This window comes from Erithacus rubecula, assembly GCF_903797595.1.
Source record: "Erithacus rubecula genome assembly, chromosome: 5".
NCBI classification, from domain to species: domain Eukaryota; kingdom Metazoa; phylum Chordata; class Aves; order Passeriformes; family Muscicapidae; genus Erithacus; species Erithacus rubecula.
Genome location: NC_136687.1, coordinates 1,400,411 through 1,417,828, shown reverse-complemented (window position 1 = coordinate 1,417,828; position 17,418 = coordinate 1,400,411). Strand labels below are relative to the sequence as shown.

Below are 17,418 nucleotides of genomic sequence, written 5' to 3'. Positions count from 1 at the left end.
CTTAACAGGCAGCTGTAGGAACATGGATAATCAACCATTCCATCTTTAAAAGGGTGTTTGAAGTGGAACATATCAAAATTTAGGGTTAATCTCATGTCTTAACAGGACAGGTACAGATTTTTGAAGGAATTGTTTCAATAAAAGTGTGCATTTTGCTGTTCACTGCATCTTAGGGAATTCCCCATCACCAGACAGAACTTCTCTTGGTGTTAATCCTGGTGTGATGGAGGAATTTTTCTTGTTGGGAAAAACTCCATAGTGAGAACTTGTAATGAGTCAATGCTGCCTGACATTAGGCACAACCTGCTGTGCTCAAAGCCACTCTCAGTCACACTAAAGCAAAATCCATTTAATTCCAGAGTCTCTTCAGCAGAGGAGCAAATGCACACATGGCCCTGAAATAAATCCTTCCCAAGAAATGCACTGGACAGCTCAAATTGGCAGCTACAACCCAAAAGCAATTCCAAAATGTGACAGCAAATAAATTGTGTCTCACAGGTTTTCACCAGACAAAACAAGAACTCTGCCTCTTGCAACAGCAGAACTTTTTCAGGTTTGTTGTGATTTTATATCAAATATCACATTTCACCCACCATCCCCAGCAGCTCTGCAGACAGCCACAAGAGCAGGACTGTGGGTTTGCCCTGAGGATTCCCTTATCAGAAGCCTTTTGAGACAAGAGCTTGGTTTTTAATTTGATTTCACAGCAGTTCTCTTGGTGTAGAAAATAAAGCCAAACCCAAATAACTGCCCCAAAGGTCTGTGGGCACTTTCAAACTCTAAATTCAACTTTACTGGCTCAGTGTCTGTGGGTAAGGCAGAGCTGCTGGCACTGATAGATTATCTGAATTCCAGAATGAGTTTTAGTTCAGTTCTCAGACACAGAAAGGACAGAACTCATTTCCAGCAGGTTCCCTCAGAACTCTAAAACAACCTGTAGGAGTCTGGTATGAGGAAGAGCAGCATTCCCCAGGAAATATTCCAGAGTTAACCTGTTCCACAGACACAGTTTAGCTTTCACAAGCAAAACCCTTTGGCTGACTCCTACTTTGAAGCTGATTTTACATGAATGCAGCAAGTCTAGCAAGAGAAGGGGAAGTGCAGAAGCAGCCCCACGTACCTGTTCCTCTGTCATTGCTTCTTCAACCCCTTCCTCCTCAACTACAAAACTCTCCTTCAGCTTCAGGTACTCTTCATGTTCTCTCTTCTCCTCTTCTTCCTTTGCCTTCCTTTTTTCCTCTTCCTGGACAGAAAAGATGACAAGTTGTCAGTTTGCTCTTTCCCAAGTCAGGTTTTAAGTGAAGCAGCATCTTCTTTTTCTGCAGCCAGCACATTAAAAGTTTTTAAGATGAACCTAAGTTGTCCCTTGATGGCACAGCCAGTGTCAGAAGCCACCCCTGAGGCAGTGACCATCTCACACCCAGGGCTGGTTCTTACCAGAGCTGACAGAGGGCAGAAAACCACTCTTAAATAGCAAACCTGCCTGCTTCATTTGCATGAATCTGCTGCTTCTGACAGGAAGTCCCTGCCCCTCCCTGCACTTTGAAGCAACGTCCACATTTTTGGTTATTGGCCCCAGTTTTCTGCTCTGCCACTGCAGGACACTGGGAGTGCTCACAAGGAAAACTGGAGCTACACTGGTGGAGAGAAAAAGCCAACCTGTAAAAGTTTCAAGTCAAATCAAGTTCTCAAGGAAAATCTCTTTCTTAGGAAAACTTTCTTGCAGCAAACTGTGCCTACATGGAATATAAATTATTATATAAAGTGTTTCAGGCACAGAAGGCAAGGCATGATTGTATTAACAAAAGGAGGTTTTTTTTACATGTTGTTTGTTAAACAAAAGCTTCAGGCTTTTACTTATCTGCAATAAAAAATCTTCATGGCTTACCCTGAAATAAATATTAAAGCCTTAAAGCTCACAATAAAGCTGACCCAGAAAACTCCAAGCCCAGCATCAGTGACAGGGTGAATTCACACTTTCACAAATCAAAAGGCTGATTAAAGGTTTGGGAATGTGACAGATTACTTAGAAAAATGTTTCAAATAAGAAAAGTTTTTTTTGACTGGGAACTCCTAAATTTTCAGTTTTCTATTATTTTAAGTTTAAATTTGTTTTGCTTTCTCTGAGATTGGACTGGATGATGTCAGAGGCCTTTTCCAATCTAAAAGATTCCATGGCTCACACAGAACAAAAATGTTTCCCTACAGGACAGTTCCTTCCACAGAGGAATTTATGTTTGTGCAGCACGTGGTACAAAGAGATTCCAAAAGGATCTGGCCCCTGGCTCCATCACATTCCAGAGTGAATAAAACAAACAGAGAAGTTATTCTAATTTCAGTGACAACCTCAGGGCATTCCTCTGTCATAATCAGAGGAATTGATCTTTTAAAGAACAATGATATTGATTTCTAAATGCTTGCCATGATATATGTTTGATAATAATATGCTAATTGCTTCCTTAAATAGCTGGAATGTAAATATTTGTTCCATTAAAACAGGGAGAGACAGGAACAGGTCATTTAGTATATAGAAAATATATCCATATTAAAAAGATGCCCTTTGATAAAAAACAAAGAGTATTTGGTCCTGTTTTTATTTCATCAAATTCCCAGAAAGTCAGGAGGAAGAATCCTGCCAACATCCAAGAATGAGAAAAACAGGACTGAAAAGGATCTCAGTGTATCTGCAAAGCCAAATTCATTTTTTAAACTGCTATCTCATGAAAAATCTACAGATCTGAGGAAGCTCTTGAGACTAAACAAGATCATTTTTGGGTCATTCATCACCACAACAATTAATCCAACAGCAGATTTTTTTTCCTTATATGCACTCCAGATGCCAAGAACAACATAACCATATTTCATTTGGAAGCAACAGCAATTGTTCTCTTCTTGTAAGTGCATTAAATTTAATCTTGATCCTGGAAAGAAGAGAATAATGTTCTTCCCCTGGTCTATTAGAGAGGTTGTAATTCAGCAGGATTTGAAATGAGAGAGAAAAAAAAAAACAATCACAAAGCCTCAAAATTGCTTTGGAAAATAATTTCTAGATTGTTCTGCAAAAAAAGAAAAAAGATCAGAAGACAGTGTCCCATTTGTAACTAAGAGCAACAATAACTAAAACACATTTTTCTGCTTCTGGAAGGTCTAACAAATGAGCCAGGCTCCTTCCTGTGGTCCTTCCCTACCTGACAAACAGCACTTTACATTTTTTGGAAACATCCCAGCACGTTGCTTTCAGCACTTCCATTCAGAAATCAGCCCTGCTGTGACACAGGCAAAGCACTCAGCTACCAGCCCCTCTTTTGCCAATAGGAGTTTGTTTTCCAGATGCTGAATTTTCATCAGCAGAGCATTTCCAGGTGCTCTGAGCCACTGCTTTGGTAGCTAAAGTGTGTCAGCCCTCAAAGCTTCCTGGTGCTTGCAAATTTCTCTGTAACATGAAATATTTCCAGCTGCTTTTTTTTTTTCATCTAAAAATTAAAAATTCATGCAGAGCCTCACATGTTTTACAACCTAAATTCACCTGTGATTCAATCTGTAGGGAAAAAAAAAAAAGAATTTAATCAAACTGCAGCTTGGTTTAGAGCAAGAGGAGAGATGACTTTGCACAAGTGCTCAGGGAGAAGCAAGAAGGAAGGAGCAGGGGAACCCTGGCATGCTCAGGATGTCTGGGAATATTTATTTTTTTGTTTTACAATCTCTCTAATCCTCTTCTCTCATGCTTATGGAGCAGTGTGGGAGCTGCAGGGTCAAAATGAGGCAGCAGCATCCCACAGAATAGAAATCCCATAGAAATAAGCCAGGCATGGAAACACCCAGAGCCCCTGAGGGTCTGCTCCTCAGACTGAGCCCAGATTTGGGGACACTGGGCTCAAAGGCACCTTTCAAACCCATCTCTGGCACTCAGCTCCTCCTGAAGCCCTGGCTCAGAGCAGAGAGTGCTCTGGGTGGGGTGCTGGGGAAATCCCAGCAGGTGGAAATTTGGTAACAGCAGATGCTCATCTTCAGCTGCTTTTTTTTTTTTTTTAATTTTTTTTTAAGCAGTTTTGTCTCTCCTCACCCCTCTAAACATTACCCAGACTGGGGGGGTGAACAGTGCAAAGTTTTCTTTTTGATTTGTTTATTCCACTGCATGTGAAAAACAAACTATCTCACTTTGAACACATTTTAATTGAACAAATAAATAAATGTGTCACACAAATCTTTGTTTTCTGTTCTTTTTCTCACCTAGTGCCTCCTGCCCACCAAGAACCTGCATGTGTAAGTAAAAGCAGACATACAGATGTGAATTACACAGGAATTTCAACTTGGTGTTTTGCCTGCAAAAAATTGTGAACTTTAAGTATAAAAATCAGTAGTATTGTGAAATTCTTTAAGTAACAGCTTAAGAAAAAGCTGAAGTTCAATTAGATGTTATGCTTTTGCTTTATTTGTTTTTAGTAGGACAAATTAACCAATTAGCCAACTTAAGTGTTTAAGTGACTTTAGCTAATGTATTAAGTTTAAATACCATATGTGTGTCCAACACAACCCCAAAAAAATGTTCTTCACTGGTTTAGTCAGTGTGACAAATCTAATTATACAAGAAAAAATCAAATTTTAGTTAAAAATATTTCTCCTTATCATGCTAGATACAAAAATCAAATCTTTTAGTGTAATCAGACTTCTTTTGTTCAGCCTGCATTTAATAATGTAACTTTTCAATTACCATGAAGAATGTTTTTCATTTGTGGAAATAAAGCTCAGCTCCTTTGAGATCACCCTCTGTTTGCCTCTCACCTTGATCCCAGGGATTATTTCAAACACATTCCCTGTGCCAACTGCACAAGAGCCCAAATTTTACCAGGTGAAATCTGTCTTAGACCTCCAGCTGGAAGGATATCTTGATTTTTGGGATCAGAAATTGTTCAGGAGTTCTGGGATGCTGCTTGGGTGGAGAAAATCTCACTGGTAGTGAGAAAAGCAAACACTGGACACTCTTCAGCCACCACCTGCTCCCTGCCATTCTTTTATTTGTGGCTGTTTCCATAATTTTCATGTTTAGAGGGCCATGGACCAAAGAAACCCTCCTTTACAGCATCCAGTTTTTGAATTGTCAGCACAGGTTCTGCAGGAAAGCAAAAGGGATTTTGCAGAGAATAATTTGGCACAGAGCAGATGGATCTGGAGGATTCCTGCCCCCCCCTCACTGCTTAGACAGAGTAAGGGTCCTTATCCTCTCAAAAATCAGAGAATGAGATTTTTTGCAAGGTTTTTAACTTGTATTCCCTTAGGAGAAATTAATTTTGAGGGAAGTACACACACTTGAAAATTGATGCTTAAATTGAAAGTATGGAGTGGCTCTCCATCAAGCCTCCAGAAATGCACTGTTTATGCAGGAAAAATGGATATAAATATCAAACAGATAATGAAGAGTGCTCTGCTGAACAAATCTTGATAATAACACAAGTAAAACTTGGTGCCTCTTAAATGATCAAGTAGTCAAAACTTCCAGAGGATCCTGCCTGACCCCCATTGCTACAGCTCTGAAAATCCAGGCACTTAAATGAAAATTTACCAAAATCTCCGTGCACAGGCAAAGGAAAAAGAGCTTTTTATGTGAGCAAACTGCCAGGTTTTGTCTGAAGACTCTGTTTTGCAACACCAGAGGAAGCTCACTCTCATTGATAAGGTGCTGGCTGGTAAACCAGCTCACCACCAAAAAACTCCAAGGGTGAAAGGGAAATCCCCAGGGTAAAGCAGAGCTGAAGCAAATGCCAATTATAAAGGAGCTTCCTCAGGCCTGTAGCCAATCAGCTCAGCAGAACACTGGAAAGGAAACTTGAATTTAAAAATACATGATCTGGTTTGTAACACTCAAGTCAAGGGGCAACCACATTTTATTTATAAGTGCATACAATCTATTGAAATAGAAGCAGAGGGTATTTTTCTCAAGAGTAGGCAAGATTTTAGCCCCCATAAGTCCCTCAAGGTGCAGTTCCCACCTGTCAGCACAATTTTGGTAGCACTTCTTGGGTGAGAGACTGGAAAAAAAAAGGTTCAAGTGGAATTTAGCTACCAAAGCTGGCTCTGCTTGTTTGGGGACTTGCCCCTGCCAGTGAACCTGCAGAAATATTCTGATGTACTGGGACAGGAAGGGGGAAATAAAGTATCTGACATACCTCACTTTCTCAGGCAAACTTCAGTGATAAACTGAATTTTTGTGCCTTGTGGGATTATATAAACTGCAGCAATGTCAGTGACCAAAATGCCTCTTAAACAAACAGCTGCCCCCTGGTTTTTATCTCCTATCAGTCACTACTTGAGGTATCTTTCAGGATTTTGGCTTTCCATCTCCTAATTTAGGTGAGAGAATGGAATCATCACATTTGCAGTCCACAAGGCCTTCCTGGTGACAAGATATTACTTGGTGCAATGAAGAATTCCTCCTCTAGAGGAAAATAAATGACATTTTATCCTATGTATCCCATAAACCCAATGATTCTCTCACTGAGGCTGTGCCTTTTCCATCAGTCTGTAACAAGATTGGAAAGATGAGATGTTCTGAGCCTAAGGACAGGCTCTCTTCAAAATATTCTGTTTCCTGTTGCAGACTCCATGAAGACAGATTTAAAATTACCAGAAAACAGCTGAGCATGGACATTAAATATTGTCAGATATATTTACTTTGATCCACGCTCCAAATGTTCAGCAGTTACTGGATTATCAACTTAGACACAAGCAAAAAAAAATTAAATATTGAAAGCACTTTCCTCTGAGAGGCAGAATAATGTTCCTGGTGTAGCCTGGTGGGTGGGCTTGCTGTCCTGATAAACACTGGGAAAACAAATCATTTAACCAAACTAAAATAACTTAAAAATACAGGATTTAAGTAGGTAGGTATTGGCTAAAGTGGTCAAGCTGGATCAAGGCATTTGAGCAATTTTCCAAGTTCTCTGTGGATTGCTGTGCATAAAATTTAAAAATAAACACATGAACAAATAAAGAAATAAATAAAACCAGAGCCTTAGTTTGTATTCCATTTTTCCCTGAGCCTTGTGAAATAGAAGTGCTGGAATGCAGCCTTTACTAGGACCAGAAACAAGTAAGAGTTTCCTCATTCAACCAAAAATAAATTACACAGCCCTCAACTGAACAGAAACAAAATTAAAAGAAAGTAAATAAGCATTTCTCTGTGAAGAGATGCTGTTGAAATTTATTTTCTAGTCAACTTTTCACCTGTGCCTGAGTTAATCCAGCTCAATTGCTAAAGCCCAGGTGAAATCTCAGTCCTGTCCTACAGTTTCCTCAGGGCAGCTTGGCCCAGCTCAGGTGGAATTTGCTTAAAAATTCACCTGCTGTGCTGTGCTGTGCTGGCTGCCACCCTGCAAGGGACTGGAAGTTCCAGTGTCACTTAATGTCACTTAATGTCCAGTCAGTGTGACACAATTCCCCCAATGCACTGGAGCCATTTCAGCTCCTTATTCAGAGTTTCAAGAACATGAAACTCTCAGAACTTCAGGAGAATATTAAAGAAATAAATTTGTACATCTCTCTTGGAAGGGAAACTGTGGAATTATTGGTCCTCTGGAAGTTTGGTCAAGCTGCTTTATAAAATCTCAGACTTTTCTACATCTCCTGATGTTGTAGTGCTGACATTCTCCTCCTCCAATTTCTGAAATTCAGGATTTCTACTGATGGAAAGGAACTGAGAGTTGAGAAGGAAAAGGATTTTTGGGGAATAACTCCAGAGTTAAATGGATATTCACATAAAGATCTCATGGATATAATCTGTATGTGGAATGTATGGATTATTTTTCAAAATTGCTTTATCCTGCCTTTGACAGAAGGAAGCAAAAATTGTCTTTTCCTTTTTAAAATACTACCAGCAACACACCCCACTTACACAGCTTGCACTTGGAGCAAATTAAAATAAATCTGCTCCCCACAAACCAGACACACAAATTTCTAAAAAATCAAAAAAAAGTAACAGTGAGAGCTGGGGGCTGCAATTTTTCACCTTGGGTCTGTGCAGAACACCTCTGTCCTTTCCACCACACAACTTGCAGCAACAGCAGAGCATGAAGTTGTCAGCCAGCAGCACTGATGGCCTGAGTACAAAAAGCAGCTCTGAAATCAAGTTTTCCTCCCTCACTAATGAAAAGTCTTTAACAAAAGCATTAGAGTTGAGCAGTACCTGTTTTTCTGGGTCACCTCTGCTAACATATGCACAGCTCAGGGATCTTTAATTGGGAAACACATGCAAATACATAGAATTAAAATGAAATCATACAAATTTCACCCAACACTTGCAAAATCAGCTGCTGCTGCTGCTGCCATTCACTTTTTGCCCTGCTGGTTCCAGCTCAGAGGGAACAGAAATGTGAATCTCCATCCTGAGGAGACTCTCAGAGCTGGGCTGGTTAAAGTGCTGAGCTCCAAATCTGGGTGTGGCTGCAGCAGGACAGGCTCTGTGGTCCCTGCAGGGCAGGCAATTTCCCCAGCAGCAATCCCCAAAGCAAAGTTTTGCACAGACAAACACAGCAATTCCCACCTGTCGTTCCTCCTCCAGACGGATCCTCTCCTCCTCTCTCCTCCTTTCCTCTTCTCTTTTCAACTCCAGTTTTCTCCTTTCTTCCCTCTCTGCTTCTTCAGCCTAAAATAAACATGATGCAAGCCAAGCCTTACTCTTTTTTAAAAAATCTACATTTTAATATTTCATATGATGATGCCATGAGGGGATTTCTTACCACCTTGTAGATGCCTGCTCAGAAAGAAACATCAAAAAGAAGAATAATAAAAAGCCATTTATCATTTCACTTCCCCCTCCCCTTCAGCACACTCATCATTGTGGTAAATTTAGAAATTACCCTCCTCACTTGTCTTATCTGTATCTCAGTAACAGTTGAAGTTTTGAATGTGCTTATGAGCTTATTACAACAGTGATGCTAAGCAATGTTGTGTTACAGAATTCTCTTTCTCCTTATTTAAAGTTTAGTTCAAATGGACTCTAAGGAAACAAAAGAAAAAGAAAGGATTTGGAAGTTTAAAAATAAAGTGCATTCAAATGTATCATTGACCTGGGCAGAATCTCTTACAGAAAAAGCTGCAATGGTCTCTTGAAATAATTTTATTTTTGTTTTTAAGCCAAAGAGGTTGTTGCAAAATGAGGGAAAAATAAAAAGGGTGTTTAGTGTATTTTTTAAGGATTTTTTTTCAGGCTCTTCAGGATACTTAAATTTGGAAATATATTAAGAGGACAAGCAGAAAAAATTCTAGTGGAGAATTTTGCTTTGAGTGTTTCAGAGAAACATCCAAGGAATTTATCTGTCTACATGGGGAAATAAAAATCAGCATGTTTTAAACTGAAACAGAAGGTTCCTTGCTCTACCAACTGATGCTTATCCAACTTCATTCAGCTTTGCTCAGATTTTTTACCAAAAAAAAAAAAAAGAGAAGAAAAATTAAATACAGTGAGAATAGAAAGTAACAAAATGATGAAAGCACTGACTGAGAAAATATTTGTAATGAAAGTTTATATATAAACAATAATTAAGTTTATTACCAACTGCTCCATCTACTACACTGGATTTAAACCTCAGGTGACACTAAAATTCCCAACTTGGGATTTCAAAAGCTTTCAAAATGTTCATACAGAACAATACAGTCTGCAAAAAAAAATAAAAATAGAGTAATTCCAAGGAAAATGCACAAACTGCTGCCCTCAGAAGGCTGAAAAGCCTCTTGCTTCCCTGGAATTAACACCAAAATGCTTTTCATCTTCCCCAGTCTGTAAAAACAATAAATATGGCAGATCACAGGTAAAATAAAGCAAGTTTTTACACTCTGAGAGCACCTGAACCACTCCTCCCAACCCCACAGCACCATGGGGCATTTTTAAGGGCAGACATGAAGCTGGAAAGCAACAGAAACATCCAAAAAAAAAGAGAATTATAACGTTTAATTCCTCTCCACGAGTCTGAACTGAAAGAAAATGAGACACTGTTTTCCACTGGGCCAGCAAAAGGTGAATTTACATTTTTAAGATAAAATAATCATTTAGGGATGACAGTGCCTTTGCTTTTCAGGGCTGTGCTATCCCCAGTTCTCTGCTGAGCTGTTCAGGCTCTGCTCACTACGTGGCAGGAAATTCTCACCTCTCTCTGTGCTTTCCTGGCTTGTTTCTCTTCTAATTTCCTCTGTTTCTTTGCTCCAATTTTCCCAGACACCTGAAATTCTGGCACCTCCTCAGCATCCTCTTCCTCTGCAACATGGCATAAATGACAAATTTTAAATCATCTGTCAGAAGTCCCTTGGAGAAAACTTCAGTGCTGTCTAGGAAAGCAGCAGCAGATGAAAAGGAGACACACACACACATTTCAGACAAGTCCCTTTTAGATGGAAAAAAGGAAAAAAAAAAAAAAATCACAGGAGACTGCCAAAGCCACAGAGCAGAAGTAACAAGGCAAACACACACTCAAGTGAAGGCAGAAGCAAAAATTTCCTTGATCCTTTGAAGGAAGGCTTTTCATAAATATTTCTTGCTTTCCACAATTAAAAGAGAGACTTTTTCTGATACATAAATTGTGTTAATGGTTGTCATTATTTATCTGCTCAATATTGGCCTGCAGAGAATTTCTTCCCAGTTACTCTCAGATTTTGCAGAGCACATCCACTGAAAAAAGGGGGGATTCAGAGGCACCCCATTCATCCACTGGTTCCAGCCTGACAAAAATAACCTTTCAGGGATGAGGGGGAAAAAAAAAATCCTTGAAATGCAAATCTTGGGTCTGCCTGCAAGAGAATGACATGTAAATATTTGCTTGTTGTATGACAAATGGTTGTTTACAGAGGTGATTTCTGCAAGGGTGAAATATGAAAGAGTTTTATGCTCAAAGGGTGTGCAAAATGAGGATTTCTGCTCACTCAAGGGCTGAAAAAAAAGAGCTTTTAAATGCAGCTACTTCCTCCCTGAATAAAACTCAGGAATATTTGGCCACTTTATTTGCTGGTCTAAATCAGTCCTTGATCCCACCAAAGTGCTGGGGAGTGACCTGAGCCCTCCCAGAGAAATCCTCAGCTCACTGCACAAACACCACACAACATCTCCACAGTCATGGCAGGCTCAAAGTGAAAGATCCCCACACATGGATCCCTTTTTTTGGGTAAAACTGGTGCTTTGAGCATCCCCAGTGCTGCTCTGCTCAATGCTGATTTCAGATCCAAGCTGGAGGAGATGTGGCAGGGCTGGTGCCAGGATGTTTTCTGGAGGGAGATCTCTCCAGAGCACCTGGACCCCTTTTTTTGGGAACTCAAAAAGCTGCTATGAAAGGAGCATATGGATCAATGACACTCCCCCTTCTTTTTTTATGAAGAATTAGGTTGGAAACATTCTTGTTTTACTAATTCCAAGTCACAGAACAGGACTATGGTTAAATCACCAAGATACCATGAGAAATAAATGTATCTGAGAGCTGTGTAGGTGGCTCTCAAACAACAGCTGTTTTCAGATGGAGTTCATATGAGCCTGGTTCTGAGAGGGCTTCAGAGGAATACTGGAGTCTGAGTACTGAGATGATCAAAAGGGTTTCCCTTTCCTGCAGCACACAGAGCAAGGAGGGATACTCAGAGCTGACACAGTGGCTTCTCTAAGTTTAATGATGCTTAAAATAACTTTATTTATATTTTAAATACAGCATGGAGGGGAGTTGCAAATACAATAGGTGAGCACACCCAGCACCAGCAGTTATTACTCCAAAATTAACAGCTCAGCTCTGGTATTCTTGTTTAGAAAATCATTTCTTGCAAACACCACAAGTATAAAACAAAAACACCATCTATGGCACTATTCCACCTGAGGGCTTCTCAGATTTCATCTATATTAAGATTACCTGAGTCAGACATGAGGAAGAAATCTAAGGAAGGCTTGTTTTAAAGGCTTTTTTTTCCCCACTTCTGGATCAAACATGCCTTTTGTTGTTCAGGAGCATTTCTTTCCTCCTGTTTGAAGCATCTGATGGGATCCCTTAAGCATCACTTCCTCCAGTGTGTGGAGTTAAATCCAACAAAAACCAGAGATGGGGATGCAGACACAGCACATGATTCAGCAGAGCTGGGGAGGTCAGCAGGGCACTAAACCTGATATTAGGGTAATTAATAAGGACTAAATAAAGCTGAACATGCTGACAGGAATATAAACACACAGGCAAAGCATTTGCTGAATCAATTTGTTGTTACAGCAGAACAGCTCCACCAAAAGCAGGGAGGATGCTGCACATAGCCAGAAATTCTTTATTTCATTTTAATAAAGCAGTGATTGTTTCAGCAGCTTTTAACAGTCACTTTTCACACACTCCTGGCTGGAACAACAGTGGGAGACCCCTTGGAATTTGCACTGCATCTGTCCCTGAGCTTTGGGGGTGATGCAGGGGGTCAGAGTGCTGGGTGTGTGTCCAGCTGGGAAACCCCTCACAGGCAGCATTAAAACTCAAAGAAAGCAGGATTACATGGGATACTGGGAATGATTTTTCCCCTGTGAGGGGAATGGAATTCCCAGAGAAGCTGTGGCTGCCCCATCCCTGGAAGTGTCCAAGGCCAGGCTGGACACTGGAGCCACCTGGGCTAGTGGAAGGTGTCCCTGCCCAGGGCAGGGGGTGGAACTGGATGATTTTTAACATTCATCCCAACTCAAACCATTCTGTGATTTTAACAGTCCCATGAGTTCCCATCTCAAGAGTCAGGGGGCACAACCAGTGTCACATATTCTGCTTTACACAAATGTGGGGCTCTCAGCTCAGAGGTGGCTAAAGGAAATCTTTGCTTCTCCTTGGTATTTTGAATATATTGAGAGGCAGCACAACAGGAAAGTAATCAGTCAGAAAGATGTCTGGATTCCTGAAAATACATAGACTTCTTTTTAAAAATGCTTCCCAGTTCCTTTAGAAATTGTGCTGGTGTTCTCTATCAGGACAGAAATTTAGTAGAATTCTTTACTGTGTACAAAATAGACAAAAACTTCCAATATCAACCATCAGCATTGTGTATTTTAGTTATCCCAGAACCACAGAATGGTTTGGATTGGAAAGGACCTTAAATATCCTCTCATTCTCCAAATCCCATCCAACCTGGCCTAGCTGTCCTTGTCTTGCTTCCTTTTAAATTTTGAGTGAAGCAAATGGATTCCCATCCATGAAAAAGAATGAGAGTTGCACAGGTGGCTACTCACAAAAAGTCCTTTGGGCACAGCCAGCTGCCTTATTTACTATTTATGCAGCACCTAACAATAGGAGTAAGAGAAAGGAGAGGTGGGAAAGATGCCAGGCAAAAGCAGATGATGTTATTAACAGCAGGTAATTAATACCCAACAGATGGGTGACACCAGCCACTGGAAAGGTGTGGCCATCCCTCAGTAACACAATCCTGTGGTGGGATTATTTATAGTCTAATAACTACTCTTAATTTCTATGTTTTTGAAATTTTTAATTTAATTTGGTAGCTACCCACTTGAGAAACTGAACAAGAAACTGTTTATTCATCTGAAGCAGGCAACACTCAGAGCAGCAAAGTGCAGCAGACACAAAGGAGGCCAGAGCTTTAGAGCAGAATGTGAAGTTTATTCTCAGCTAAAACCATTTGGCAGAAGTGAGAAACCACAGAGCCCCCTCCTGCACAGCCTGTCTGTGCCTGAGAGGGATCAGACACTCACTGGGGGCACTCTGACAACACCAAACTCACTGGATGAGTAGCAGCAAGGCAAAACTGACTTTTGATTCACTAGTTGGGATATTAGTCAAAGTTTAACTGTACTAGAAAGGTTTTCCTACTGATTAAGCATTAAAATAATTTCAACTACTACACCAATTAACACAGCTCCATTTCACAAGAACAGCGTGGGATCACATCACTGCTTCTAAATTTACACATTTTCCAGATCTTTCAGTGCTCAGAAAAAGTGCTTATTTTAAGAGATTTCAGCACAAACACGTTCTTCTGGAACTTATGCACAATATCCATCACTCAATGGGGATGAAGAATTATTTTTATATTATTTCCCCCCAAAAAAGTAGCAGAAAACACTCATGCAAGATTATTTTAGATGGAAGATTTGAATGCTGAGCTCAGATGTCATACAAAGCAATAAAGAGCATTTTTAAATGCCCAATTATTATAACTTTAAAAACTTTTAAAACCTTTGTTTTTTGCTTTCTTTCCCAATAGTGATTAACACCAAGAAAAATGTGAGATTCTGATCTCCAATCCTTGCCATGCAAAAGAAGAGAGGAACTTTTAATTTCATTTATGTTGCACTCATTAACTTTTCTTTATTATGTTTCATTTTACAAGCTTGAGCACTCAAGACTGTCAAAAGTTGTTGGATTTATTATTACTGATACTGTGGAAATAAAATAATTTAACCAAATGTTCACTGTACTGGAGATTCCAACACTTGTGCTCAGATGCACAATGCTAAAAGCTCAGAGAGAAGCCATGGAGATATTGGAATATTTAACCTCTTGGAGTTTCATGTTGCTGCCAGAAGTAGAGAAGTCACAGATTGGGGTAAATAATAAAAGCAACCTGACAAAAGCAAATTATTTCTTTGAGGGAGTCCTTACTTGCTGTTTATTAAAAAACCAAACCAAACAAAGCCTCATTTTTCAGCAACACATTTTGCCACAAGTCAGAAAGATCATTTTGAAGATGTGAAAATGAGTGTCTTACAAAATCAAACCCTTGAAAAATACTCCCTGGAAATGGACTGGGCTGCTGAGGATCTTCTGACACCTCCTTCCCTTTTCCTTTTTTTTTCCATCCACACCCCCAGCAGACCCAGTGGTGCCTGTTCTGTGGGACACTTTGAAAAGTGCTGGCATTTCTCAGACAAGGCTGTTTCTTGCTCACCATACCATGATTTAGGGCAGTTATAATCACCAGTTTCTCTCTCCCTCACATCAACAGCAGCAAAGTTTTGGCCCAAGACACAACTCCAAGTGACAGAAATTCCTCACCCTCATTGTTTTTACCACAGCTGGATCAAGACAACCCAACTGTACCTGTCATTATTTCATCTTCATGAGTTTCTTGTCACTTGAGAGGAAATGAAGTTTTTAATGCAAATATCAGAATGGTTCACTTTCTGCTCCAAAATTCAGCCTCAAGAGAAGCACCTTCTGCACTCCTGAGCTCTTTGCAGTGTTCAAGGACAAGGTTTGGAGGGTCAAGCTCAACCTGAGAGCTGGACAAGTGTTTTTTCTGCACATGATCAGCAACCAAGTAAAAGCTCTCAACAAAACACCCTTATATGCACCCAGAGGTGAGCAGAATCCAAGTGGGTGCACTCTGAGCATCAGTCAGGCAAAAACAAGAGCCAAGCACACCCTCCTTGGATGGTGAATAGAAGGAATTGGAAATTGGAAATGGGTAATGCTGTTTATTTACACTACCACAACCCTCAGTCCAACTCCAATTTCTCCCCTTTTCCCACTGCTTAGCTTGGCCTCTCTTGCCCTAAATGATTAATGCCTGAAATCCTCACCCATTTATGCCTTGCAGCATTTTCAGTTTGGCTGTAGCCAGTCCACAAAGCCACCTCTGTCTGAGTTCAATTTAAATTAAGACACACAGAGTTAATTAAGTCTGCTAGCAGGGATCTCAACCTAATCACATGAATACACAACTCTCCTTGCAGACTCCTTCTGCACAGGGAAAGGAACAGGCACCCTGCTCCAATGTGCAGAGCACAGAGGCTTTTAACAACACTGCCAGATTGCAGAGGGCTGCAGGAAAGGCAGGAGTGTTGTGGCTGGAATTAAATTGGGCAATTTAAGGCAATCAAAACCATTTTTCTACAACAGCTCAGGGGTCTCAGTCATTTTGAGAATTACTTTGTCACCAAGGAGAAGCATGTCCCAGCAATTTTTTGTGAGCTGAAGGTATTTAGAGGTACTGATGTTCTCCTGACAGGTGACCTTGGAGCACTCAGTCCTCACTGAGAAACTGAGGCAGGGTGAGACCTGGCTGGTCCTGTCCCATGGCACAGCCCACATGGATCCTGGCACTCAGGAACACTGTTGGGTTTTCCTTCTGGGAGCAAAGTCAAAATATTTGCTGCTGCACTATTGTCTGTCTGTGACAATCTGTAACTAATTTAATTAGCTAAATCCCCCAGCAAGCTGAAGAATTACAACCTGGTTTAGCTCCACTGGCAATGGGTGTAGATTTGAATATTGAAGATAATCACTTACTATCTCTGTCTGAGATGATGCTTTATCCAGATCCAGATCCAGATCCACAACTAAGATTTAAGCTACTGAAGGGACATGAAGTTTTCAAGGTTTTGATGTTAGTGCCCAGAGTTTGAGGTTGTTTTTCCTCCCCCATTCTTCTGTGAGAGATTTGAGTCCTGGCACAAACACAACAGAAACCGTGGGCTACAACTTTACCCTCAAAGCTTCTTTCTCATTCTGGAATTGAAATCTGATTGTTAGATGGAAAACAGAAAACCCTCATGCTAACCACAACTCCAAAGTCTGCAAGTGCTGCTTTGGGGACATTTCCTAGAGTCAGCAGAACTGGCTCCCAGCAGGCAGAACTCTTTGGTGCCAACAGCACTTCCCACCTGACTCCTTTGTGACTCTTACAGGGACACAGGGATGGACAAGAGAATCCTCACACCCTCCCTGAGGTCAGTGTCAGCTTCTTGAAGCAATGGGCTGGTGAAGAAATCACTTCTTGGAAGGAATCAGTGGCACAGAGAAGGATCAGGCAGCTTTGCCCAAAGTTCAGCACAGGCCCAGAGTGGAAATTCCACACAGGGAACAGAAACTTACCAGTACAACATCATAACAAATTAAAAAAAAAAAAAAAAGTTTTCTTTGGTTGCAGATGTTCAGAAGTTTTCAGAGCACCAGACTGGCTTGGGTTTGGTGTTTCTGTCTAAATTGTCAAATAATTTTGCTCTTCAGCCCTGGTGCTGCACTGGGCTCTCTTTCCAAGGAGTCAATGAATTCTTTAGCATAAAACTCTGCTGTGGAGAGAATTTGCTATTCCAGCTGGTTCAAATGCAAGCAGCAATTAGGCAAAACTGCTCTTTATTGTAGTGACACAGAGAAAATGCAAAAAAAAAGGGATAAATCCCAGAGTGATTCCAGGCTTGTGCCACATGTCTGCAGAGAGGTCTTTAAAACATTCAACACATCCTTTTGTAAGGGGAAAACCCAAACCCCACATTAAGACAGGGAGCTCAAGGCCAGGCTGAAGGATTTGCAGCACAGAGGGTGGCTAATCCCAATTAATAATGGCCACTGAGCACCTCAGTGCTGGGGAAACAGGGACAGCAGCTTCTCTCCACAGCTCAAGTGTGTGCTCACTCTCCAAAGGCTTCACTGCTCCTGCTGTGCACCTGTGCTCAGTCACTTGGAAAAACCATCCCAAAAT

At 40.7% G+C, this 17,418-nt stretch overlaps 1 protein-coding gene across 1 annotated transcript in view; it reads right to left on the bottom strand.

Annotated features, from left to right (window-relative positions):
- Positions 1–17,418, bottom strand: part of DDRGK1 (DDRGK domain containing 1) — a 31,162-nt gene that overhangs the window by 5,568 nt on the left and 8,176 nt on the right. Inside the window, exons 3-5 of the mRNA XM_079307314.1 lie at positions 10,140–10,246; positions 8,537–8,638; positions 1,121–1,243 (exon numbers count right to left, since the gene is read on the bottom strand). Coding sequence (XP_079163440.1) covers positions 1,121–1,243; positions 8,537–8,638; positions 10,140–10,246 — 332 coding nt within the window. The remainder of the gene's footprint in view (positions 1–1,120; positions 1,244–8,536; positions 8,639–10,139; positions 10,247–17,418) is intronic.